We start from the raw sequence: 26,593 nt of genomic DNA, 5'->3' as shown, positions 1-26,593 counted from the left end.
GTATTTTATTTGGTCCCACAAGAACCAAGTCCTTTATGTAGGATTAAACTCTCCAACAACATATAATCCATTAACCCAATAGATCGCTATAGAAAGATTAAGAACACCATAAATGAGAGACAGAAATTGTAAACCTTAAAAGCATAAAAGTGTACCTTGTTTGGGATCCATTATCACAATGACACACAGCGAAAATCTATAAATCCCTAGAGCAAGATACTTCTCCTCTATTTCCCTCTAGATCACTGGCCAGATGAGAGAACCAAATGCACAAGGAAGAAGAACACTAGTGTGACTCTTCACCTTCTCAAGATATGAGAACTGCTACTTCTGCGTGTTAGGGTTAAAGGAGGGACCTAGCTTTTTATTTATAGAGTTTTCCAACGGGGCCACTCATCATAGGCCCAAAGGTTGACTCAAAAGCCTAACCAACCAGCCCATATTAGACTACTCAGAACCTGTATGTCACACTTATTTAGACCAATCAATTAGCTTAGTTTTATTAAAGTACAAATACCCAATTAATATAAGCTTATATTTAGAAATATTCCAACATTCTCCCACTTGGGTTACATTAATTGTTATCAATTTTGTAAAAATTTGTCTTAAAAAAAAAAAAAAAAACCATCACAGGCTAATGTCCCATTTAAACTCTATGTGTGCACCTTTATTTATTTATTTTTAACAAAATATTGGTCCAGAGACTATTCTAAAAGTCAATCCCATCCTATAGAATGTCAAACACTGAACCATGGCAGTAACTGCATCTTTTAAGCGACACATGACCTTCCATGGTCAAGAGAGCTCTCAACTCTATTGACATGGATCCAATATGGTAGTGTGACAGTTAGACAACACCCACATAGTGGTTACTATTTGAGTTAAAATAAAATCGCAAGCGTACGGGTCAATCGTAGCTACGGGTCGAACACGAGGAGATATACGCCACTCTATTTAACTAACTTAAAAGTAATGCAAAGTGAACCAAATTAAAGTGTTAAATTAAATTGATTAAACTAACGAAAATCAATGCATCCTAACTCATAAGCATCTAACAAAATTAAGGGATTAAATCAGCGTCCTAACACATGAGCATCTAACCTATCAAACTAAAGCGAATTGAAAGGAATAAAAATGCATCCATAAACCACAACCATATAAAATTAAAATAAAAGAAATAGAGGGGGAAGAAGAAGAAGATAGAGAGAGATAGAGGAGATGGAGAATGAGATTGAGAGTTTAGATAGTAAAACCTGGATGTGCTTGCATGAATGTAAATGAAAAGCTTGAATACTTGCATAAACTTACCATGACCTTCTCTTCTAAATCTTCAAGTCTTGTCATCAACTTAAGAACTTAGACTAGAAGGCTTAAAACCTAAACTAGAATTAAGAAATTACAACCCAATTGAAGACTTAAATTGAAATTAAAGCATAAACTAAACCTATTATAACCATTAACTAAAAATCATAAAAGCAAACTAGAACTTAGAAAAGCCCAAAAAATCACAAATTAGAAGGAGAAGAAGAGAAGAAATTTCACTAAGTGAATGAGCCATTTTTACAATAGAGGTAGGGGGTATTTATAGGTGGAAGAGAGGAGAAGAGAGAAGATGGAAGTGTAGGAGAAATATTCCCTAAGAAAAGAGAATATTCTCTTCTCTTTCCTCTTTTACAATGCCTTGAATCCTAAGAAAAATGAAAAAAAAGAAAGAAGAAGAAGAGAAGATTGTTTACATAGACCTTCTATTTCTAGAAAAAATAAACTTCCAATTCTAACAAGTGCTTCCTTTTCTGTGTAGATATCTTCTCCAAACAATAAAATCAAAGCATCTTTGATTTTTCAACCTTCCATAAATGAGAAAATATAAATATATCCTAAGTAGAATTCCAGAAGTGCCCTTGAGAAGTTGGAGGAGAGAGAGAATAAGGGTGATGACTAGGATTCCTTCAAGAATAAATAAAATACTCATTCTGTCCTTCAGAAAACGTGGAGCATGGGGTGCTTATATAGGCCTCACCATTGTGTTCCTTGTGAAAAATCACCCAAAATAGACCCAAATTTCGTCCAATTCGGAGTTGGGGAGCCCAAGATATCTCAAGTTGAAGTTTGACTGTCCAGAGCCTTCCAAATGGAATCTTTCGGGTACAGTAAAGTAACTTTTGATAATTATGTTAGGGCCCCTGAAATCCGAACTTCTGCTTCACTTTGTCCCTGTCCGACTGTCAATAATTATAAATAAACCCCGGTACACCATTTTCGCGCGTCGTTACGAAAACGGCCATAACTTCTTCGTTTCAACTCGGAATCAAGTGTCGTTTGAACCCTTGCGAAGCTGACTCGATGGGCTATGCATCCATACTATTAACACCTCAAAAAAGCTTAAAAACATCTCCTTAGCATCATCTCCTCCATTTTCACAATAATTCACCTAAACCCTGAAAAGCACAAGAAAGCACCGAGTAACTCTGTCCAATGTGATAAAATGTATGTTTTATGCCCTAAGATTTCACACATAAATGTGCTCATCAGATTCCCCCACACTTGAACGTTATTTGTCCTCAAGTAAAGCAAATGATAAACTAACCTAGAATGCAAAAAAAAATCCTAACTCACTTTCGTAGGAATCACGGTTGCACTTAGCATGTGAAATAAGCCTTTCAACCCCTAGGTTACCCCTAGTGGATGAGTTGTGTCTCGTGGGTATTTGCAGTGAATATACAGCCAAAATTCAATAAATCAAAAAGAATGATGTAAATTTTTCTTATGGCATAAGTAAGATAGGGCACACAATCTCAAAGAAATACTCAACTAAAGATTAAGGAGCCAAAGGTTCTCCCACACTTGAATTTTATCATCCCACATCAATTCAAGTAACAAGCATGCATTAAGGTCAAGGGATCTCCTCATATTTTCTGAACACTACTCACCTTCAAGTAAACTACTCATTGTACTGATGGAACCAAAGACATAGGCATTGAGTATTTTTTACCATACTTTCTTTTCCAGTCATTAAGGCAAAAGCTTTTTTTTTTTTTTCTTTCTCAACAAAAAACTCTTTTTCTACTCTACTACTGTTCTCTGAATGACATGGTGGAGCATACACCAGACACCCAAATATTTGGTAGCTTTGCTTTTTGCATGTATCCATAAGACATTGAGACATTGATGCAAGAGTTTTTTTTTTTTTTTTTTTGAGTTTCCTTCCAAGGAATTTCGATTAAGTCACCTTACTTCATGAGGCACAGTGCCCTGTCTAGTCTCAAGGAATTCCACTTTTCTTTCTGTTTCTCTCTCTTTTTTTTTTTTTTTTTTTTTTTTTTCATTCACTTTCTCTTTCATGCCTTGCCACAAACAAATTGGTCTCAACTACTAGCCAAAAGATCAAAGGGGTCCATAAACACATAGAGGAATCTAACCATCACATGAAGTAGCACTCATATTTTCAAACTCAATCCACATCACCGGATACAAACCAACTACCATCCTTGAAAAGGGATTTTTTTTTATTATTTCGCATGCTAGGGCACCTAATTCCCTTTCACTCTCGCTTTGCAAATCGAAGAGACTTATGCACATAACCAAAAACTATCGCCACAATCAAAATTCACAAAATTCACAATTAAAGTCCAACACACCCCCCCCCACACTTAATTCATGCAAGGTCCTCAATGCATGCAGAAAAGAAAGAATAAGGACAAGGGAGGGGATACATACCAGGATATCAGGGGTCAAGGTAAAGAGGCTCATGGAGATCCATGACCTCTTCTTCAACTGGATTAGGCATCTCTATGTACGGCTTCAATCTTTGGCCATTGACCTTCTGTACTTGGATTGAGGACTTCAACAGCCCCATGAGGATAAATTTTTTGAACAATATAGGGGCCATCCCATCTAGAACGCAGCTAACCTGGAAAGATATGCGAACGAGAATTGTACAACAAAACTTTTTGGCCTACCTCAAAAGATTTTCTCAGAATGTGTCTATCATGGAAAGCCTTGGTTTTTTCCTTGTAAATCCGGGCATTCTCATATGCCTCATTCCTAAGCTCTTCCAACTCAGATAGTTGGAGTTTCCTATGGGCACCTGCAGTGGGTAGGTCAAAGTTAAGCTTCTTGATAGCCCAAAAGGCCTTGTGCTCAATCTCTACAAGTAAGTGACATGCCTTTCCATACACCAGATGGTACGAAGATTGACCAAGATCGATCTTGAAGGCTATCCTATGGGCCCACAATGCATCTACCAATCGGTTAGACCAATCCTTGCAGTTCGGGTTGATGATTTTCTCAAGAATTTGCTTGATTTGCCTATTTGAAACCTCAACTTGGCCACTGGTCTGGGGATGGTAGGGTGTGGCCAACTTAGGGATGACACCATACTTTCTCATGAGGGCCTCAAAAGGCCGATTATAAAAATGCTTGCCCCGATCACTAATGATAGCCCGGGGAGTACCAAAACGGGAGAAGATGTTCTCCTTCAGAAATTTCACAACCACCTTGTGGTCATTGGTCTTACTAGCAACTGCCTCAATCCATTTGGACACATAGTCCACAGCAAGTAATATGTACAGGTTACCAAAAGAGTTAGGGAAAGGCCCCATAAAATCAATACCCCATACATCAAACACCTCAACCACCAGAATTGGGTTGAGGGGCATCATATTTCTCTTAGTAAGACGCCCTAAGGATTGGAATGAAGAACATGCCTTGCAATAAGTAAAAGTGTCTTTAAACAGACTAGGCCAATAAAATCCACACTGTAAAACCTTGGCCGCAGTCTTATTAGGCCCAAAATGGCCTCCACAAGCCTGACAATGGCAAAAAGATAAGACAGATTGTTGCTCATGATCAGGGACACATCTCCGGATTACCTGATCCGGACAAGTCTTAAAAAGATAAGGATCATCTCAAAAGAAATATTTAACCTGTGAAAAGAAACGATTCTTATCTTGGGTGGACCAATGTACAGGTGTCATACCCGTAACCAGATAATTAACAATGTTAGCAAACCAAGGTTCACTAGACACTGCCATCAGATACTCATCAGGAAAGTTCTCATTGACTAGAGAGTCGACAGTCAAAGAATTAGACAGCCGGGATAGATGGTCTGCAATCAAATTTTCACACCCTTTCTTATCCCTAATTTCAAGATCAAATTCTTGCAACAAAAGGACCCACCTAATGAGGTGAGCCTTGGCATCTTTCTTCTGCACAAGATATTTGATAGCTGCATGGTCAGTATAAACAATCACATGTGATCCAACCAAGTAGGGCCTAAACTTCTCTAAAGCAAACACAACAGCTAAAAATTCTTTCTCAATGGTGGCATAATTAAGTTGTGCATCATTAAGAGTCCTACTTGCATAATAAATCACATGGCGCAATTTGTTGATTTTTTGCCCAAGAACAGCCCCTATAGCAAAATCAGAGGCATCACACATAAGCTCAAATGAATTGTCCAAGTTGGAGCTTGAATAATGGGGGCTGAAGTCAACACTCTTTTCAATTGCTCAAAACTATCATGACACTCACAAGAGAAATCAAATGGGCAGTCCTTTGCCAAAAAGAGAGGTGAGAGGTCTAGCTATTTGGCTAAAATCCTTGATGAATCTTCTATAAAAACCTGCATGGCCAAGAAAAGATCTAATGTCCTTCACACTCTTGGGTGATTGTAAATTGACAATAAGGTCCACCTTAGATCTATCAACCTTGATCCCTTCTTTGGACACAATGTGACCAACAACTATACCTTGATTTATCATGAAGTGGCACTTCTCCCAATTCAAGATCAAGTTCTTTTCTATGCATCTCTTAAGAACCAAAGACAGATGCTGCAAGCAATGAGAAAAGGTAGAGCCATGAATAGAGAAATCATCCATAAACACCTCTAGGAAGTGCTCTACCATATCAGAAAAGATACTCATCATGCACCTTTGGAATGTAGCAGGGGCATTATAAAGCCCAAAAGACATACGTCGGTAAGCAAAGGTTCCATAAGGGCATGTGAAAGTGGTTTTGTGTTGGTCCTCTAGAGCAATAGGGATTTGGTTATAGCCTGCATAACCATCAAGAAAACAATAATATTCATAGCCAGCTAGTCTTTTGAACATCTGATCAATAAAAGGCAAGGGGAAGTGGTCCTTCCAAGTTGTCGCATTCAATTTCCTATAGTCAATGCACACTCTCCATCCCGTTTGGATACGGGTTAGAATCAACTCATTATTGGCATTCTCAACCACAGTGACTCCTCCTTTCTTAGACACAACCTGCACAGGACTCACCCATTGGCTATCAGAAATAGGATAAATGATGCCATGATCTAAGCATTTTAGGATCTCTTTCTTGATTGCCTCTTTCATCACAGGATTAGCCCTCCTTTGGGGTTCCCTAGAAGGTTTGGAACTCTCCATCAGATCTATATGATGTTGAACAATGGAGGGGCTAATACCTTTGATGTCAGACATGGTTCAACCTATGGCTTCCTTATGGTCCTTTAGAAGCTTAATCAACTCTTCTTCCTGAATAGAAGTGAAATCAGAAGCAATAATAACAGGAAGAGTATGATCATGTCCTAAGAAGGCATACTTGAGGTTGGAGGGCAATGCCTTCAACTCTAATGTGGGGGGCTCAATAATAGAGGATTTGGGAATGGAAGTGGGTAGGGGTCCAAGGGGCTCCAAAGGTGGTTGGATGCTCCAGACCTCAGATAAGGGGGTATCATCAACACCCTCCAATTCCTGCATACATTCTTGAAATCCCGAATCAAAATCAATCTCAAAGATCGTATCAATATCATCGGGAAATCCTTGAAGCATATGCACCTCGTCATCCATGTCAGGCTGCTTGCCCAACCTAAATACATTGAAGTCAACAGAAGTATTGCCAAAAGATAATTTCATGAGACCATTCCTGCAATTGATTAAAGCATTACTGGTAGCTAGGAACGGTCTACCCAATATAATTGGGATTTAGTCCTTGAAGTTGGTACTGGGTTGGGTATCTAAAACAATAAAATCCATAGGAAAAATAAATTCCCCAACCTTCAACAGGACATCCTCAATCATTCCCGTAGGAACTTTAACCGACCGATCTGTAAGTTGAAGAGTAATTTTGGTCGGTTTTAGTTCTCCCAATCCCAGTTGTTGGTAGACATGAAAGGGTAAGAGGTTCACACTTGCACCAAGGTCCAATAAGGCATGATCAATAGTGGTATGGCCTATAGTACAAGAGATGGTGGGGCTTTCAGGATCCTTATGCTTGGCTGCTACTGGCAGTGAGATTAGAGAACTAATGTTAGCACTCAAGAATGCCTTTTTGGGCACATTGGTGGTCTGCTTTTGGGTGCATAAGTCTTTGAGGACTTTAGCATAAGCGGGGATCTGGGCAATAGCATTCAACAAGGGGATATTCACCTGAACCTGTTTGAACACATCCAATATCTTCTCCATAGAAGGAGACTTCTTGCTAACCAACCTATTTGGGAAAGGGGCAGGTGGGGTATAAATTCTTTCAGGGTTGGTCTTTTTAACTTCTTTAATAGAATCCTCTTTGGTTTTCTCAACTAAATCATCTGGTATATCTTTAGGTTCATCAGACAAACCTGGAACAGTAGGCACTTCAATGGCCTCTTCAGAAGGAGGAGAGTCAACAGGAGTATGAGATGGTAAAGACTGAGGTGCACTAGCCTGTTGATACTCACGGCCACTCCTTAAAGCATAAACAACATTTACCTGTCTGGAGGGCCCTTGGTGCTGTTGGCCTTGTGCAACATTGGTTAGAGGAGCTTGGGTACCTTACTGAATATGAACCTGATGCCTAGGATTTGGCTCAGGCTGGCTAGGTAACTTCCCTATTTTCCTCTCATGCAGGATTGTGACAAGCTGGGTGAGTTATTTTTCCATGTTATTGTGGCTTGTCATGAGAAGAGCTATCTTGTTGTCCATCTCATTCAGTCTTGTTGCCTCTCCTGTATTGGTAAACCCTGGGGGTTGCTGATAAGGTGCAAGGAGAGGAGGCCTAGCAGAATTAATAGAAGGTCCTGGATGAGGACGAGAAGGAAAGGGGTTAGGAGACAGTCCTTGGCTTTGTGGTGCATAGTTGGGCCTTTGGGCACCAACCGGGCCTTGATGGTAAAGTTGGATGGGCCTGCTTGGTTCCCTTAATTCCATGAGAAATTGGGGTGATTTCTCCATCCTGGATTGTAAGTATTGCTATATGGGTTATTTTGGTAGAGAGCACTTACATTCTTAGTGCTGGAATTACCCACTAAGGTGCTGGGGCATTCCTCAGAAAGGTGTCCAGGGGTTTGATACCAACTGCATACCGACACATAGTTGACCTAGCTGACCGGATTAACTGGTATAGACTCTTTAAGAACTATAGACTCCAACCGTTTTATGAGGCTGTCAAGTTTGGCCTCCTTGGCTGGCATACCCTCAATGAGATACCCCTTAGTGGTCCTTTCAGCCTCTTGGGAAGATTTCCATTCCCTAGTCTTATCAACCAAGTTGGTTAAGAATGTCCATGCATCATTCTCCTCAGAAAAAGAAGTAAAGCCCTGCTGGACACATAAACTCTACAAGTTGCTTGGTCTAATAATCAATACCCTCATAAATAATTTGGCATAGCTGCCACAAGTCAAAACCATAGTGAGGGCATTCTAAGAGGAGGTCCTTGAATCTTTCCATGAATTTAGAAAAGGACTCATGTGGTTTCTGCCTGAACTGGAGGATGTCACTTTTAAGCTTATTGGTTTTGTGAAGAGGGAAGAATTTTCTCAAAAAGACAATGGTGAACTCATCCCATGTATTAATGGAGTTTGTTGGCAGTCCATAGAGCCACTTCTTGGCCTGGTCTTTCAGGGCAAAGGGTATAAACCTAAGCCTAACTGCATCATCAGTCAAATTCTGGACCTTAATTAGAACACAGACCTCCTCAAATTCCCTAAGGAAGAGATATGCATCTTCATTAGCCATCCCATGAAAATGGGGTAGCATGCTGATGAAGTTGGTCTTGAGTTCATAGTTATTCCCTATAACAACAGGTAGACTAATGCATGAGGGTTGTGCAGCCCTGGTGGGGTAAAACCTATCCTTAAGAGTCTTGGGTTGTTGGTCACCCATGGTCAAAGGTGGTAGAAAATGTGGTCTTCTAATAAGATGATTACTTGAATCACGAGTCCACACCTTAGCCACCTAAACAGATATGAGGTCTCCTTTAGAAAAATTAAAGAAAAATAAAACACTTAAAAAAAAACTAAAAACAAGAGGGAGCCCAAGGTAGATAGTGCATCTCTATCCCTCAAAAAGCAAAACAATGGTTCAAAAGCTATAAGGATGCCAAATAGGTTGACAGCAAGGGAACCCGTATAGTCTTCTATAGCCACCTACGTGCGACTCCAATATGGATTCTGATGTAGAATGGAGGTCTACTATACGTTTATGTTTCCAACACTCTCACTATGTCGCTTTCCTGTTATCAAGAGTGGTCACCTCCAAAGATAAGTCACATGTCAATCCACCCAACCAAGTCAAGATGTAGCGTCATAGGTAACTTAATCCTATGAGGGACACCAAAAGATGGAGGGTTGAAGCATATGAAGGACTTTAGATTGGGCGCACACTATTTGAAACAGAAGAGAAACAAGAAGAGGTTTTCCAAAACTGATTTTTTTTTTTTTCAAAAAAAAGAAGAGAAAATAATAAACTAAAACACTTTGAACTACTTAAAAATCAGATAAATAAAATGGAAAATAATCTCCCCGGCAACGGCGCCAAAAACTTGTTTGAGTTAAAATAAAACCGCAAGCGTACGGATCAATCGTAGCTACGGGTCAAACACGAGGAGATATACGCCACTCTATTTAACTAACTTAAAAGTAATGCAAAGTGAACCAAATTAAAGTGTTAAATTAAACTAATTGAACTAACGAAAATCAATGCATCCTAACTCATAAGCATCTAACAAAATTAAGGGATTAAATCGGCGTCCTAACACATGAGCATCTAACCTATCAAACTAAAGCGAATTGAAAGGAATAAAAATGCAGCCACACATACTAACCACATAAAAAGAAATAAGGGAATAAAAATGCATCCATAAATCACAACCATATAAAATTAAAATAAAAGAAATAGAGGGGGAAGAAGAAGAAGATAGAGAGAGATAGAGGAGATGGAGAATGAGATTGAGAGTTTAGATAGTAAAACCTGGATGTGCGTGCATGAATGTAAATGAAAAGCTTGAATACTTGCATAAACTTACCATGACCTCCTCTTCTAAATCTTCAACTCTTGTCACCAACTTAAGAACTTAGACTAGAAGGCTTAAAACCTAAACTAGAATTAAGAAATTACAACCCAATTGAAGACTACCTATAGAATGGTATAGTTTCGGGGCTTGTAGCCACTATTACTATTAGACAGCCTCATCAGGCACTGATACACTATTGGGAGAGAAGCCTACCCGGGTAAAGGGAGGGAGGATTGTGATAGGGAGCGGAATGCGGCAAGAGGCCCACGCCATAGGGTTACTTATCAAGGGATTGGTAAAGGGAGTAATGACTAATCAAGGATCAGCAAATAGTAGAAGTGGTTGGATCAGCTTTATCAATAAAGGGAGCAGGAGTTATGTATTAGTAAGCCCGGATGCTTAATCATTTGCCTCCCCATATCCCCCGATCTGCTTCATAGCTCCGATCACGGGTATTGTTTGCAGTTCCCCGGATGGCATGAATGTGGGTGGGTGGACAAAATTAAGGGATTAAATCGGCGTCCTAACACATGAGCATCTAACCTATCAAACTAAAGCGAATTGAAAGGAATAAAAATACAGCCACACATACTAACCATATAAAAAGAAATAAGGGAATAAAAATGCATCCATAAACCACAACCATATAAAATTAAAATAAAAGAAATAGAGGGGGAAGAAGAAGAAGATAGAGAGAGATAGAGGAGATGGAGAATGAGATTGAGAGTTTAGATAGTAAAACCTGGATGTGTTTGCATGAATGTAAATGAAAAGCTTGAATACTTGCATAAACTTACCATGACCTCCTCTTCTAAATCTTCAAGTCTTGTCATCAACTTAAGAACTTAGACTAGAAGGCTTAAAACCTACACTAGAATTAAAAAATTACAACACAATTGAAGACTTAAATTGAAATTAAAGCATAAACTAAACCTATTATAACCATTAACTAAAAATCATAAAAGCAAACTAAAACTCAGAAAAGCCAAAAATCACAAATTAGAAGGAGAAGAAGAGAAGAAATTTTACAAAGTGAATGAGCCATTTTTACAAGAGAGGTAGGGTGTATTTATAGGTGGAAGAGAGGAAAAGAGAGAAGATGGAAGTGTAGGAGAAATATTCTCTTCTCTTTCCTCTTTTACAATGCCTTGAATCCTAAGAAAAAAGAAAAAAAAATAAAGAAGGAGAAGAGAAGATTGTTTACATAGACCTTCTATTTCTAGAAAAATAAACTTTCAATTCTAACAAGTGCTTCCTTTTCTTTGTAGATATCTTCTCCAAGCAATAAAATCAAAGCATCTTTGATTTTTCAACCTTCCATAGATGAGAAAATATAAATCTATCCCAAGTAGAATTCCCGAAGTGCCCTTGAGAAGTTGGAGGAGAGAGAGAGTAAGGGTGATGACTAAGATTCCTTCAAGAATAAATAAAATACCCATTCTATCCTTCAGAAAACGTGGATCATGGGGTGCTTATATAGGCCTCAGCATTGTGTTCCTTGCGAAAAATCACCCAAAATAGACCCAAATTTCGTCCAATTCGGAGTTGGGGAGCCCAAGATATCTCAAGTTGAAGTTGGACTGTCCAGAGCCTTCCAAATGGAATCTTTCGGGTACAGTAAAGTAACTTCTGATAATTTTGTTAAGGCCCCTGGAATCCGAACTTCCGCTTCACTTTGTCCCTGTCCGACTGTCAATAATTATAAATAAACCCATGTACACCATTTTTGTGCGTCGTTACGGAAACGACCATAACTTCTTCGTTTCAACTCAGAATCAAGTGTCGTTTGAACCGTTACAAAGCTGACTCGATGGACTATGCATCCATACTATTAACACCTCAAAAAAGCTTAAAAACATCTCCTTAGCATAATCTCCTCCATTTTCACAATAATTCACCTAAACCCTGAAAAGCACAAGAAAGCACCGAGTAACTCTGTCCAATGTGGTAAAATGTATGCTTTATGCCCTAAGATTTCACACATAAAGGTGCTCATCAGTTACTTATGTGTTATCCCCGTTGTCAGTCCAATTTTCTCTTCTTTAAGTGGCTCAGGCACACTAGAGAAAATTCCTTATGGTTCCAATGACCTGTATGTCTTATGCTTAATAACTCGAGCTATTTTTTGTGTTACAAGACATACCTTGAGGCTAATAACTCAATGCCCCAGCCTTTGCTTAAGGTTAACATATATCTTATGGTTAGGTTACATCAAGGATCAGCCCTAAGCCCTTATTTGTTTGTGCTTATCATGGATGAATTAACCAAGAACATCAGAGATGAGGTGTCATGGTGTATGCTCTTTGCCGATTGGTGGATGAGACAACAACAGGGATTACCATTAATTTAGAGTTGTGGAGATCGACTGTGGAAACAAGAGGCTAATATGATCAAAGATGGAGTATATGATGTGCAACTTTAGTCACACTTTTTTTTTTTGCTAAATGTCAGTAGCTGAGTTATATTATATTCACCAAACAATCAAAAGAAATTCAACGTCATTGAGTAGATGGTCCACCTTCGGCAGGGCCATCAGCAGAGCAGTACCCAACCAAACAGGACATTACAAGAATCTATATCTAGGCACGTTTCATGAGAGCATCCCAAGAAAGTTCACTAGTAATAAACGCCGGGGAGCTATCCCAAACATTGCTAGTCGACGTAGTAGCCACATGATTTGCCAGTTTATCCACCACGGTGTTCACCTCCCTGAAGCAATGCATAACCCTCCAAGAGGTGTTTTCCAGATATTTTTTGTAGTGCCACCATCTTTGTTGAAAAATCCATGGAATACGTTGGTTTAAGATACACATCACCACTGAGAGAGAGTCGCATTCCACCCAAAGCGTTCCCACTCCTACATAGGAAGCGAAGCATCACATGGGGGTACCCAAATGATCACAAATAATTCCTCCCGCCCCTGAGCGCCCTGGATTTCCTAGAGAACATCCATCTATATTTAGCTTGGTACCCCCTGGCTAGGGAAAGACCAACAAAGTTCAAGAATCTGTTGCGGCTGATGTGGCACGACCTTCACATGCAAAGTTCTTGAAAGAATCAACTCAAAAACTGATCTCACGGTCAAAGGAACTAGGCTAGAGAATTCAGCCAAAGCCAACAGCACCAGCCTAATTACCATCTTGTATGAACCTCCCCTGGAATCAAACCTCCTTCTATCCCGTTCCCTCCACAGCTGATACGAAATCAGAACAGCTAGGGGAAGCCAAGCTTTCCGCAATAACACAGTCCTCGCTTTTCTCTTCCACCAAGAGAACAGTTCCTCCATCGAGGGAAAGCCTCCCCATCTGACATCAAACCTCATAAGAATTTCAGACCAGACACTCACACTGAATTCACACTCCAGAAATAAATGGCTGAACGTTTCTTGGCTCTTTTTGCAAAGCTCACACCTAGAGACCATTGGGACCTTCCTCTTCCTTATGAGATCATCTGTTGGTAGGCAACCCCACGCCAGCCGCCATCCAAATGTCAAAATGCGAGGCTGCAGGCCCTTCAACCACACCACCCCTGCCCAGCTTCGAGAAGGCGCCCTCTGTCTAAGTCCCTCCGAAGTAGATTGCACTGTGAACCTCCCGGATTCTGCCAAGGACCAAACCCTCATATCCTCCCTCAACACCGTTGATAGATTAATGGCTTTTATCTGATTACATACAGTGTCCAGTTGAGGGGAAGTGACCACTAGCAAGCTCCAATTCCCCTCATGAATAAAATTAGCAACACAGGCTCTCAAGTTCCTAGAAACCTGAACATTGTCCCCAAGCAGATCCATTATTCTGTTCTCCCCCACCCAACGATTGTACTAGAATTTGATTGAGGACCCGTCCCCTATGATCCAGCACTTCGATTCCCCCACAAAAGTCCAGACCTTTCTCAACCCAGGTAGGATGGAGGAGGACTGTAACCTGCGTAAAGACCCATCCAAGTCAACAAACCTGCCTCTCAAGAACGTTGCCAGAACTGAGTTATCCGTTTTAATGAACCATCCCAACTTAGCAAGGAGGGCTAAATTTATGTCCTTTAGTTACCGGATCCCCAAGCCGCCCTCCTTCCTGGGCTTACACACCGCATCCCACCTGACCGTGATGGCCCTAGCCGACGTCGCCTCCCTACTCCAGATAAAATTTCTCATCCATCTCTCCGTAATGGCCAACGAAGAAGATGGCCACAAGTACACTGAAAAGTTGTGAACAGGGATGCTGCATAGAACCGCCCTCACTAACTCCACCCTCCCTGCCATTGAAAGCATACGACTCTTCCACCCTGCCAATCTCTCTTTTATTTTATCAACCAACGGAAGGACCAAATCACTTTTCACCCTGCCCTGGAAAATCTGAATGCCCAAGTAGCGTGTAGGAAAGGAGCACTTTGGAATCTGCAGGACCTCCTTTATGCGCACTTTCCTTGCTGGGGGTAGCAAACCCAAGAAAAGTTTACTTTTTTCAAAGTTAAAAGCCTGGCCAGAATACTCATGATATACTTCCAGGAAGCCCTTAAACTCCTTAATGCCCCGCAAGCCCGCATTCATAAAAATAAACAGATCATCAGCAAATAATAGGTGGGAGGGGGTCAATACCTTTTGTGGGCCAGGAATGCCCTTAAGGAAGCCTTTCTGTTTGAGCCCCTGAAGTCCCTGACACAGCACCTCCTCCGCCAAAATGAATAGCATAGGGGAAAGCGGATCTCCTTGCCATAGTCCTCGTTCCACTCCAAAAAATCCCACCGGACCACCATTAACTAAGACGAACAGCTTAGTAGAAGCAAGGATCTGATGGATCCAGTTAATCCACTTGGCATGAAACCCGAATTTCTTCAGCACATCAAATAAGAATTGCCACTCCAAAGTATCATAGGCCTTTTGTACATCCAGCTTAAGCCCCAAGTTTCCCCCAAAACTTTTTGCCTTCATCATATTCGTTAGCTCCAAAGCAACCCCAATATTTGAGAAGATGATTTTACCCTTCTGAAAAGCTCCCTGTTCTTTTGAAATCAACTTGGGCAGCAAGGGCGCCAACCGAGAAGCTAATATCTTAGGGATAAGTTTAAAGAAAATATTGCCTAGGCATATAGGCCTGAATTGCCCCACTTCCTAGCATTCTCCACCTTGAGGATGAGAGTCAGGAAGTTGTAGTTTACCCGTCTCGTGACCACCCTTTCTTTGAAAAAATTTTGAATGGCCCCACACAATTCAAGTCCCACAATGTCCCAACATACTCTGAAGAACGTACCTAGTAATCCATCTGGGCCTAGCGCACTAGAGGGATCCAAGTCCATCAAAGCTTGCTTGATTTCCTCATCAGAAGGAATTGCTACCAACACATCATTATCTGCCGAAGAAACCAGCATAGGTATGACTAAAAGAAGGTGTTCGTGCTGGACCGAAACACCCTTCTTATGGAAGCCTTCAAAATGGTTAACCACCTGCTGCCCTATCATCTCTCTATCACTGACTACCATCCCTGCCTCTGTGTGTAGTTCACGAATGACACTCTTAGACCTGTGAAGCTTAGTGGATAAATGGAAAAACTTAGAACACCGGTCACCATGTCTCAGCCATTTTTCCCTCAACTTTTCAGCCCACAGCTTTTCCTGCAGCTCCACTGCTTCATCGTACTCCCTCCTGGCTATTACCTCCTTCTCAAATAGGTCATCATCCAGCCCTACTGATTCAATATGACGCTGGATCTCTTCTAAGCAAGATAAAGATCTAGCCACCTCCTGGTCCACATGGGGAAACACCTTTCTAGCCCACTCACGAAGTGGTCCCTTAAGCCTCTTGAGCTTCTGTGCAACAATAAACATGGGCGTTCCCCTCACAGGCATCTCCCACGAAGCTCTCACCACCTCCTAAAACTCCTTATGCTCTTACCAGAAACGATTCATGTGGAAGGGTGCATTTTGTGGCCGAGGCACATCTTTGCAATCCACCACTACCGGCGCATGATCCGAGCAACCACTCACCAACACCCTTTGGGCACAGCCTGGGAAAGCATCCAGCGTTAATATTTTATTAAATTGAGAAAATATAAAGTTCTAGCGATGATTAATTTACTGCCACCAAAGGGCTCTATTAAGTGGCAATTTTTCTAAACCGCTATTAATAATGTATTTTTAAATTACAAATAAAATATTTTATTGGTAGTTTTATACATCTGCCACGAATAATTTTTTTTTTTTTAAAATATAAGTTTAGTAGCAATTTTAGTACTGCCACTAAAAGTTTTTCTTGTTCTCCCCACTCTTCTTTCTCTTCTTCCTGGTTTTAAGTTTAATCCAATTGATGAGGACCTGATCATTTACAATATAAGAAATCAAGCAATGTCAAGGCCATGTCATCTCTCTCTCTCTCTTTCTCTCTCTGGCTTCTTAGACCAGCAATGAATCGCCTCGTGCAGCAAAGCAAGCAGGTGGGGTGATGTCAAGAAACATGGGGCAGAGCCAAGATATGGAGATAGGGCAAAGGGTGGGGGAGGTGGAGGCGGCGGTGCGTGGGGAGTATCTACAGGGGTGGGGAGAGTAGAGGTAGAAGGAGAGGGAGATGGAAGGGCACATGACCATAGGACCGGGGAGGCAGTGGAGCACTGGAGGAGTTACAACAAGTAGCAAGGAGGGGAGTTGTGTATGGGGGTGGTAGGCAGAGGTCCGAACCGGTGGTGGGGGTGGGAGCAGGGTGGAGATGGAGGTGGAAGTGGCGGTGGGGGTGTAGTGGTGTGCAAGGAGTAGTGGTGTGTGAGGGTGGGGGTGGGGGTAGGGCGGGGGCGGGGGCAGGGGCAAGGCGAGGGAGGCGATGGGATTTTTTAAAATATATAATTATAGGGTAATATACACGTAGCTCCCCTAAGATATCGTGTAGTTACAGATCCACCCATGAGTTTTTGATATTTATGCATTTCACCCTTGCTTTCCAAAATAATTAATAAGTAAACTCACTCCATCAACCTGAGACTAAAAATTTTAGAATTTATCATATGTTGACCACATTGCCCTTCCTGCTAAACTATACGTCTTTCTTTCATTACTAGGTCTATGGAGCAATAACAAACTTAAAGGAGAAGCCCTACCTTGCCGCTGCTACTACACCTCCGAGGCGACCACAATTCTTGGCACTAAATTGAAAAAACCCACTAATGGCTTCCGAGTACCTAAAACTTGGTTGGAGAGAGTAAAAGCTTTATGTTGTCATTTTGGCCTGGGGTCAAGAGAATGTGGAGTTTTGAGGCCTCCAATGAACGTTGGGTGTTGGGTAATGGTAAGAGCATTAATTTTTGGAGGGACAGATGGATAGGTCCTAATTTGATGCAACACGTCTTGATGAGGCTATGTTTAGCAAAGATATGACTAAGGCAGGGGAATTCATTGTGGATGGGGAGTGGAAGCTGCCACATGTGGTTTCAAATACTCTCATAGCAGTTTTTCAGGTGATAAAGTCTATTCAAATTCCTAATCCTGCTGTGGAGGATTCTGTGCACTGGTGCCTATCAAATTCTGGAGAATTCTCAGTAGCCTCGGCCTGGGAAGGCCTTAGGGTAAAATCTTCAAAAGTCTCTTGGGCCAGTTTGGTGTGGAATAACAATCTTCAACCTCGGCACTCCATGTTTGCGTGGCAGCTGGTTTATGGCAAGATCCCTACTGATGATGTATTTCAAAAACGGGGCATTAGCTTAGCTTCTAGATGCCCTCTGTGCAAGAAGGAAGGTGAATCAATCCGTCATTTGTTTTTAACTTGTGAGTTCAGCTGTGCCATCTGGACTATTTTCTCTTCTTGGTTTGGCATTGTGTGGAGTCAGGCTTCCAATATTCTGGAGCTTTTTGGGTGGTGGAAAAGAAAAATGAGAAGCTTGAACATTAAGGAGCCGTGGGCTGTTGGTCTTATTGTGGTTTGTGCTTTGATTTGGGACGAAAGCAATAGAAGAAGGCATGAGGGCTTTTCTCTTAACCTGCACCAGCTTAGTGTGCAGTAAAGGGGAGTTAAGGGACTGTTCTTTAGCGATCAAGGGGATAAAAACTGCTAAAGACCTTTGTTGTGTGAGAGCTCTTGACTTGGCCACCTCTACTTCTCATTGTCCGCTCGAAGTGCTTTGGTGCAAGCCTCCGATCAATTGGATCAAGCTCAACATAGACGGGAGTTTCTTGGGGAATCCAGGAAGAGCAGGGGCTGGGGGTGTGTTTCGCAACCACCATGGCCAAGTGGTTCATTCTTATAGCAGGTTTTTGGGGGTGTCGAACAGCTTTGTGGCTGAATTCAAGGCCCTTGTGGATGGCATCTCTATTGCGAGGGATCGTTGCTATAGTAACCTTTGGATCGAATCTGATTCAACGTCGGTCGTGACGGCCATTCATGCCTCGAACATTCCTTGGTTCGTGCTCCAAAGGTGGCAGGTGATTAAGCCTTTCCTTGAGACTTGCAACTGGAAAATTTCCCACTGCTTCAGAGAAGCAAATCCAATTGCGGATTACATTGCAAAGCTTGCGGTCAAATCTGGAGTTTCCTCTTCTAATTTGGTTTTCCCTAGATCCATTGAGGAGCAGCTAGCTCATGATGCTTTGGGGTTGCCGAGATATAGATTCTGATTGTAGTGGTGCCTCTTCTATGGTTGGAGGCTAGTCTGTGCTGTTTTGGTTGTTTTTTGTTCCTTTTGTTTTTGTTCTGCCCTTCTTAATACAAGGATCATTTAGCAAAAAAAAAGTAAAAGCTTTATGTTGAAGATGTGTTGAAGATGTGTTGAAGATGTTTGACTGATGTAGTTCTGAACAAATACAACCAATCTTTGATGTATCTACACCTGGAAGAAAATCCAGAATTTGAATCTTAAGTTCAGTCCAGACCATCTCCATCAAACCCAAACGGTGGAGATTCTGAATGTGTGGTGTAAATGGTTATGAGCTCCAATTCTCCATCAAGAAATAGCCATCAATCCATTTTGATGAAAATGAAACCTTCCCTTTACGTTTTTGTTTTTCGTTTTCTTTAATCCTCTAACTCCTCAAATTTATGACTCAAACAAAACCCTCAATGGCTTCTACGGTATGTGTAAAATACACAGTCCCTTATCTTTTAGGCTCTGGCGGCGAGGTTGTAGAAACTGTTGTCTTGAAGTTTCTAAATTTGGGGAAAATCATTAATGTTTATGGGTCTTAAGGGAAAAAGGGTTCAGATATCTATGCACTGCATTTGGATGAATCTCTTTTCATGCCATCGAACTTAAGATAAAATCGACATAAACAAAACACTCTGGATATCTGTATCATAATCATTTGAGAGTGCAAGAAAGGAGGAAGCCATGAGATGATTTTTTCCCCCTCTGTACAGAGAGAGAAACCGAGAAAGGATTTTCGATGAAGAGGTAAGGGTGTTGGGAAGGAAGGAGTCGCATTTGGATGAGTTGCAGGTGTTCTTGCACAGAGATGATGCGTCTTCAAACCCTAAACGGTGGATTGTGTTCTTCGGCATAGATCATGTCATTCTACCCTATCAATGGTATATTGGTCATAAAATGTCTAAAACAATCTTACCATTCGCAACTAACGAGAACAACTAATGTAGTGGATATATTTATTTATTAATTAATTTGGAAAGCAAGGGTGGCATGCATAAATATCCTAAACTCACTGGTGAATCTATAATTATGCGATACCTCAAGGGAGGTACATGTAAATTACCCATAATTATATTTAGTAGCAACAAATAGACGTTTGTAAAGAGTTTTTACTTTATGGGTTTAATAATAAAATAAAGGAAAGAGAACAACACCCTATCGCGTAGAGCACGCCGCCCCTGCGCCCTGACACAGGGGCACGGGAAATGACCATCGTACCCCCTTGAATCCCGAAATTGACCAAGGGTGCAGCGGTCATTTTGTGCGCCCTTGTGTTAGGGCCCAGGGGTGGCGTGTTGCGTGACCGGGTGTCATTCCCTCTCCCATAAAGTAAATACATTTTCTAAATTTACTACCACTAAAAGTGTTCTTTTTAGTTTTTGAAGTTTGTAAAATTACTTCCACTTGTTAACTAAAAAAAATTACTGCCGCTTAAAATCGCATACAATGGCAATAGCTAATACCACTATATATCAAAAGCTATAGGACGTTTAGCGTCAGATTTTTGAGAAAAAAAAAAAAAAACCCCACTGGTAAAGGATGTCGAGGAGATTTTCTCTTACCTTTGGCGGTGATAAAGCCCTGTTTTCTTGTAGTGTACATTACTTGCACTTATTCTGAATTTTAAATTTGCATTAATAATAAAATCTGTGACTAAGGCTTAACAAACTAAATGGTTATTACTGACATAACAAACCACAAAAGATTTAGAGATTGTCATAAAAACCAAATGAATGTCTTCAATAATTGGATGCATTTTGCAATCAGCCTTCTAAGAGTTTGGAAACTAGAAATTGCCAACATACATCACTTCAAAGTTCAAAGAGCAACAACACACATGAATATGAGACAGAGAGAGGTGTTACGTCATTGAATGCAAAATCTCAACAGGATCTTTTTCGAACAATAACCGCAAGCCCTCCGACCTCCTGATAAAGAAACAAAAAAAACAAAGACAAGTTAGAATAGAGCAAAGAAGCTCCACAGTCAAAAACTGTGTAAACCAAAAGTTTTGGCATGGTAGGTTCAACTTACCTTCATTTTACCAGCAGACATTTGGCGGGGTTGCCATCCCTAGCTACAAATTAATAATCTTTTTCAACGATGACATTTCTGGGGAGCTCCTCGGGGCTGTAGTGGGCTTTACATTCTGGACTTAATCTTAGATGTCGGAGTGAAGACAAGTTTCTCAATCCCTTGGGTAGTGATTTACAATCATGGATATCAAGGCCATAAAGATTTAGAGGTAGAGTATCTGTCTCATCCAGAAACTGAACCAACCCTTCCATCTTATACCCAAGACGAAGATTTTTGAGTGAGGTGAGTCTGCTTAGTCCTCCTCCTGCATGAGTAGGCAACATCCTGAGCTTTGGACAGCTCTCCAAACGCAATTCACATAGTCTCGGACTTGACAGAAGCGGCTGTGGTAGTATCCTCAGTTCTGGACAGTCATAAATGGATAGTTTTCGGAGGCTAGGTAATTCATCAGTTTCCTCCCCTCTACAGCTGCTGCTGCTAGATGACCACTCTTCCAACTTCTTCATGCTTAGTAAGAATAGAGTTTCCAATAGGGGTAGCTCCCCAATCGGAGGGAGGCCTTGGCATTCAAAGCAGTTGTTGAGTTCCAGAGAGACTAGCTTGTTGTAGCTTGGCGAATCGATCATCAACCATCGTAGAAATGTTAACCCACTGTATCTGAAGATACCTAAACGCCTCAGCTGATCAGGGAGAGGTTGTAAGCTTTCAAAAACCTCAACATCTTTATCACCACTTTCATCCTGGCCACCAAAATTCTAACTCATCAATTTTCGGCTTACTCATCAGATCAGCTTCCCGAGCATCCAGAGGATCAATCACATTCTGTAGTGACCTGATTGAAAGTGCGCCCTCAAGCTGCCTCAGCTCCTTCAACTCCCTTATCCCACAACCATCATCATCATCTTTCAAGACAGGAAACTTTGACAATGTCTTGAGACTACTTAATCTCCCAATTCCTTTTGGCATGGATCGTAAGGAAATGCAATCACGAAGGTCTAGATGCTGGAGATTGTGTACATACTTCATGCCTCTAGGTAACTCACATATTGTGGGACAACAACGGAGTATCAGTGACTGTAGATTGAAAAGATCGCATAATGACTCCGGTAATCGTTCTATGTCATGAGCAAATGAGAGGTTAATATAGTGTAGGTATTTCAAATCGCCAATATCGTCCGAAAGCATCTTAATTTCAGAAGCATACAAATCTAAGACACGTAAGTATCTCACTCCTCCAAAAGATTCAATATGGTAATCCCCCCCCCCCAAAACAATTATAACGAGGTAGGCATATCCATGTGGATAACCTCTTCTTGTGATCAAGATGATCTTTGTCCTTGTTTATGGATTTTAGACAACATATTGACGAATAACGAGTCTCTTTGGAGCTATGGCTCGATTTCCGGCCATCAAATCTACCATACACATCTCCTGAAACTGCTTCTGCTAAATCATGTACAAGGTCATGCATTACAAATTTATACATAGATCCACCTTTATTGTAGTTCTGAAAGAAAGATCTCTGCAGTAATTCATCAAAATATTGGCCACCTGCTTTGTCTTTCATTCTTGTGTCGGTTCTAATAAAACCTTCTGCACTCCACAGTTGGATGAGACGATGCTTCCTGAATTCATAATCTTTAGGAAAAACAGAGCAATAAGCAAAACACTGCTTCAAATGTGTGGGAAGAAAATAATAGCTTAGACTTAGTGCAGCTGGCAAATCTTTGCTCTCTTCTAAGTCCCACATGGAACTATTCAAGACTTCTTCCCAATGGTTTAAATCTGATGAACTAGAAGAGCTTAAAAGGCCTGCAACCGTACTTGCTGCCAAGGGCAATCCTTTGCACTTCCTCGCAATCTTCCTACCCACTTCTTCCAGGCTGGGAGCAATAGAACAATAATTTAAAGATATGTGCCTTTCCATGATTGACCAACACTCTTCATCAGATAAAATTTGCAGATCATGTGTATACATGGGGTGCATGATTGATGAAACTCTTCTACTTCGAGTTGTTACTATCATTCTACTTCCTTCTTCCCCTGCCTCCATGAATGCAACTCTCAGAGGTTCCCAATCCTTGTTCTTTTCAGTCCAAACATCATCTAAGATGATTAAAAATCGCTTCCCCCTTAATTCATCTCTCAACTTATGTTGAAGTGGTTCTAGGTCGCTCAAGTTATTATTTTTCTTACTCAAGGACTCTAGAATTGCAGAGGTTAATCTAACAGCATTAAAATCAGTAGACACACAAACCCAAGCTCTACTTTCAAAATGTTTCTTTACATCAGGATCATTATAGACAAGCTGGGCTAGAGTTGTCTTACCTAAACCCCCTAATCCAACAATGGCAATAACAGAAACCTGTTTTTGGTTTTCATTTGGATTTGATGACAACAACTTATTTTTTATTGCTTCTACATCTTCCTTCCTCCCCAAAGTAAGAGATTCATCAAGTAGAGAACCACTCTTTGGCCTAGTATCTATTTCATCAATTACACTACCACCATGTAATTTCTGATTTCCTGATGACTCACTGAGATAGTAATGTTTAAGTTCCTTCTCAATCTCCCCTAGTTTCTTTATGAGTTCATCATTTATAAGAGGCACGATTTCTTGCTTACGTAAAAGACCATCTGATTTTAAGTTAGAGGGGAAGTGCAAACGTACCTTTCCACCTCCATATCTTTCATCTTTTTCGTAACAATGCAAGCTTCATAGATGAACTCATCCAATATGTCCTCAGCTCCGTAAGCAACTTCTCTGAGATTCCTAAGGCAGTCTTTCACCAAGATATTCCTTGCTTGAGCTTCCTCTGCAAACTTGAGCAATTTTTTAATTTTCCCATGAACATCTGAGAGTGCACATAGCTCACTTCCTTCCATACCTTCTCCCTGCAAGAAATTGAACAGAACAACAAAGATGAGTTTGTTTTGTTTCTTCTCCACACCTTTAGATTTTTCAAAGATAAGGGAAAAGATGTGTGATTACAAATTACACATGTATACTCAACATTAATTGTGAAAACAAATTGATTTTCCTTTAGTAGTAATGCCAACACTCGTTAATTTCCACAAGAAGACATGAAATTTTGGGTGTAGTTTAACCTTCAACAATAGACGCCAAACAACATTCCTAATATGCTGATTGGAAGATGAAGCAGTTGGAACTGGGTTTTTATTATCGGAGGGAATGTTTAAAACGCTAGTATCAAACTTTAGTAGTCAAAACATTATTTCTTGTGTAGGGGCAAAATAAAAAATCATCATGGATTTAATTATCCAATAATAGAATCTTAAAAATAAGAGAATCAATATTAGGGAAAAAGATTTGCCAGCTGCCAGAGTACAATTTCCCTCACATGTTCTTTTTATTTATTTATCATTTTGTCTCTTTTATTTTGATTATGTAGGTCCCATATGAATGATAACTTTTTTAAGACAGCCATTGGTGTGGCGTGCAAATGCTTTCCCATACTGGTAGAAATTCCAAAGGCTAATAGTAATGTTGCTTGGCATTTTTAATTAACCCAATATAAGCATGGGGGGATTTTTTACCTAGACTTCCAGATCACCTAAAGTGCTTTAGGTGGGCTTCGTTTGCGGTCTATGTATTTTTCCACACATTTAGGGTTGGAATTTTTCAAAATATTGATGTGGACTTTTAGTCCCACATCGGCTATGAAAGGAAAGCTCATTGGGTTTATATGTGTTAGTAGTTAGTAGTTATTATTATCACATGTAATGCTAGAAGAGATTGTACAGTGCACTTGCGAGCGAGGACGGTGACCGTCCGAGTACGTACTTGTACGCGTACGCGTGCACGTGAGCGTGCGTGAGGCTTTGCACTTCACAGTATGTTGCCTTAATCTTTTCGGGATCGACGGTGTCTGATCAAAGGGTGCGTAGGATCGATCCGACCGTTGGATCGGTGGCTGATCAAAGAGGGAGTGCAACCCTTGGTTCAACATTGACCCCAAGAGTTGCAGCACACACGAACAGCCAAGAGAGCCCAGCCCAATAGTCATGACCTGTCAGGTCAAGCCATATGAGCCAATGGGTGTGACCCATCCGAACAGGCCTTGTGGGCCTATAAATGGGCCACGAATTCTCTCAGTCTAGATATCAAAAAATCTCTGATAGCTTCACAGTGTTACTGTCTCTACAACCAATAACAGCCCGCCTGATTTATCTTGGGAGGCAGGTTTGCTGCAAACCTTTGCAAGATTAGGAGGGTGCAAATACTGTCTTAAGGACAGAACGATTTCGTTCCACTCAGGCCATCTTTCTGTCCTCTCCTTTTTTGTTTTAGCTTTCTAACATTTAGCTTTCATTGGGTTTGCATCAAATGATTGGACCATCACATAAACTTCTTTTTCCAATATACATTCTAAATTGATTTTGTATTTTTTGTAGTTCAAATTGAAGTGAATTTGTACTGAAGTAATACAATTATTTTTTTTTAGGGAAGCAGTTTTCTGTCCGGGAGTGTGGCCTACACCAGCACTCCCATATATCTATCTCTCTCTTCCTTAAAATAAGGGGCAGAGGTGTCTTTTCACATGGGGAGGGGAGAGATAGACTCATAGGAGTGCTGGCGTAGGCCACAGTACTCCCGGACAGAGATCTTTTTCCCTTTTTTTAAATACGCATTAACATTAGATTCTTGCTCTAGCTAAGTTGGCTTCATCAGATCTTGTATCAAGTCGTAGATCTTCCCAATCATCATCATCCTCTTTGGTGAAATATTGATCCACCATTTCATTTGTGATCAATTCAAGTTTTGAAAGCTTCCACTATTTTCCAAAAAAAAGAAAAGAAAGGAGAAGTCAGTATCAAATTTACAAGAACATTATTATTTATGTAAAAAATTACGATTGTTTTTAATTTATTAATAAAACTATCGATTCTTTTTTGCACCTTTGGTTGGTTATCTTTATCAAAAAATATTGCACTACAACCCTGCATTTAGAGAAAGTATTAGAAATGTCAAATGAATAAGTTATAGCTTTTATATCAATATAAAATAAAAAGTTATTACCGATCTAAGAAATACTTTAAGGCTAGTTGGAGATGCTGCTTTCATAGACTTGATTGCTACCACAATCCAAATAGTTCCCCATTCTTAGCCTCATTTTCCTACAACAAACAAGATTATTTTCTTCAGACATCATCATATCTTATCCATAGTAACAACTAATTATGGGAAAAAAACAACTGGAAAAAAAAAACATAATTGAAAACAATAAAGAAAATGAGAAATTAAATATTAAACAAAATGGTCCTCTAATTTTTTTGGTGAACCAAGAAAATTATATTACTAAAAAGATGGCAAATTAGTACATTATTCATACATACGAGAAAGATAATGTCTAGTAGCTGCATTAGCTTTTGATTTTAACCAAGTTAAAATCCTATCATTAGTAATATTTCGGAATTGGATATTCTTTGCCATGTCCGAAATCTGCATAAAAAAAAGGGTTAGAAGCTCGTAGGGCCAAGGAGATTGGGATGGAGTTGGAAGAAATCCAATCAGAGAGTTATTTGAACACCAAACTTCTTTCAACTTCACACGTCTCTTGGAAGCAAAATTTAACCCGTGAATTATCCTAGTCAGCTTTGTTTCTAGAGTATGATTGCTCTTAATAAAATCTGCATTCACCAAAATGAATTTGCCATCTAACAAAATG

The 26,593-nt window shown here is 40.4% G+C and overlaps 1 protein-coding gene across 1 annotated transcript; it reads right to left on the bottom strand.

Annotated features, from left to right (window-relative positions):
• Nucleotides 1-21,470: 21,470 nt before the first annotated feature.
• Nucleotides 21,471-26,026, bottom strand: LOC122645004 (putative disease resistance protein RGA3). The gene is made up of 7 exons (XM_043838358.1): nt 25,994-26,026; nt 25,824-25,865; nt 25,574-25,699; nt 23,728-23,798; nt 22,263-23,617; nt 21,683-22,111; nt 21,471-21,583 (listed from the first exon to the last, which is right to left on the bottom strand). The coding sequence occupies exons 1-7, from the start codon at nt 26,024-26,026 to the stop codon at nt 21,471-21,473; spliced, it is 2,169 nt and encodes a 722-aa protein (XP_043694293.1).
• Nucleotides 26,027-26,593: the final 567 nt, after the last annotated feature.

This window comes from Telopea speciosissima, chromosome 11 (genome assembly GCF_018873765.1).
Source record: "Telopea speciosissima isolate NSW1024214 ecotype Mountain lineage chromosome 11, Tspe_v1, whole genome shotgun sequence".
Classification (NCBI taxonomy): Eukaryota; Viridiplantae; Streptophyta; class Magnoliopsida; order Proteales; family Proteaceae; genus Telopea; species Telopea speciosissima.
Note: the sequence above shows the minus strand (reverse complement) of the source record. Positions and strands in the feature narration are given on the sequence as shown.

Bases quoted from the DNA above. Each gene is read 5' to 3' on its own strand.
- LOC122645004 (XM_043838358.1), bottom strand. From the start codon at position 26,026: ATGGGGAACTATTTGGATTGTGGTAGCAATCAA. The intron at 25,866-25,993 runs GTCTATGAAAGC...CTCTAAATGCAG, and splicing joins TGGATTGTGGTAGCAATCAA to GGTTGTAGTGCAATATTTTT. The intron at 23,799-25,573 runs GCAAGAATCTAA...AATTTCTTGCAG, and splicing joins ATGAAGCCAACTTAGCTAGA to GGAGAAGGTATGGAAGGAAG.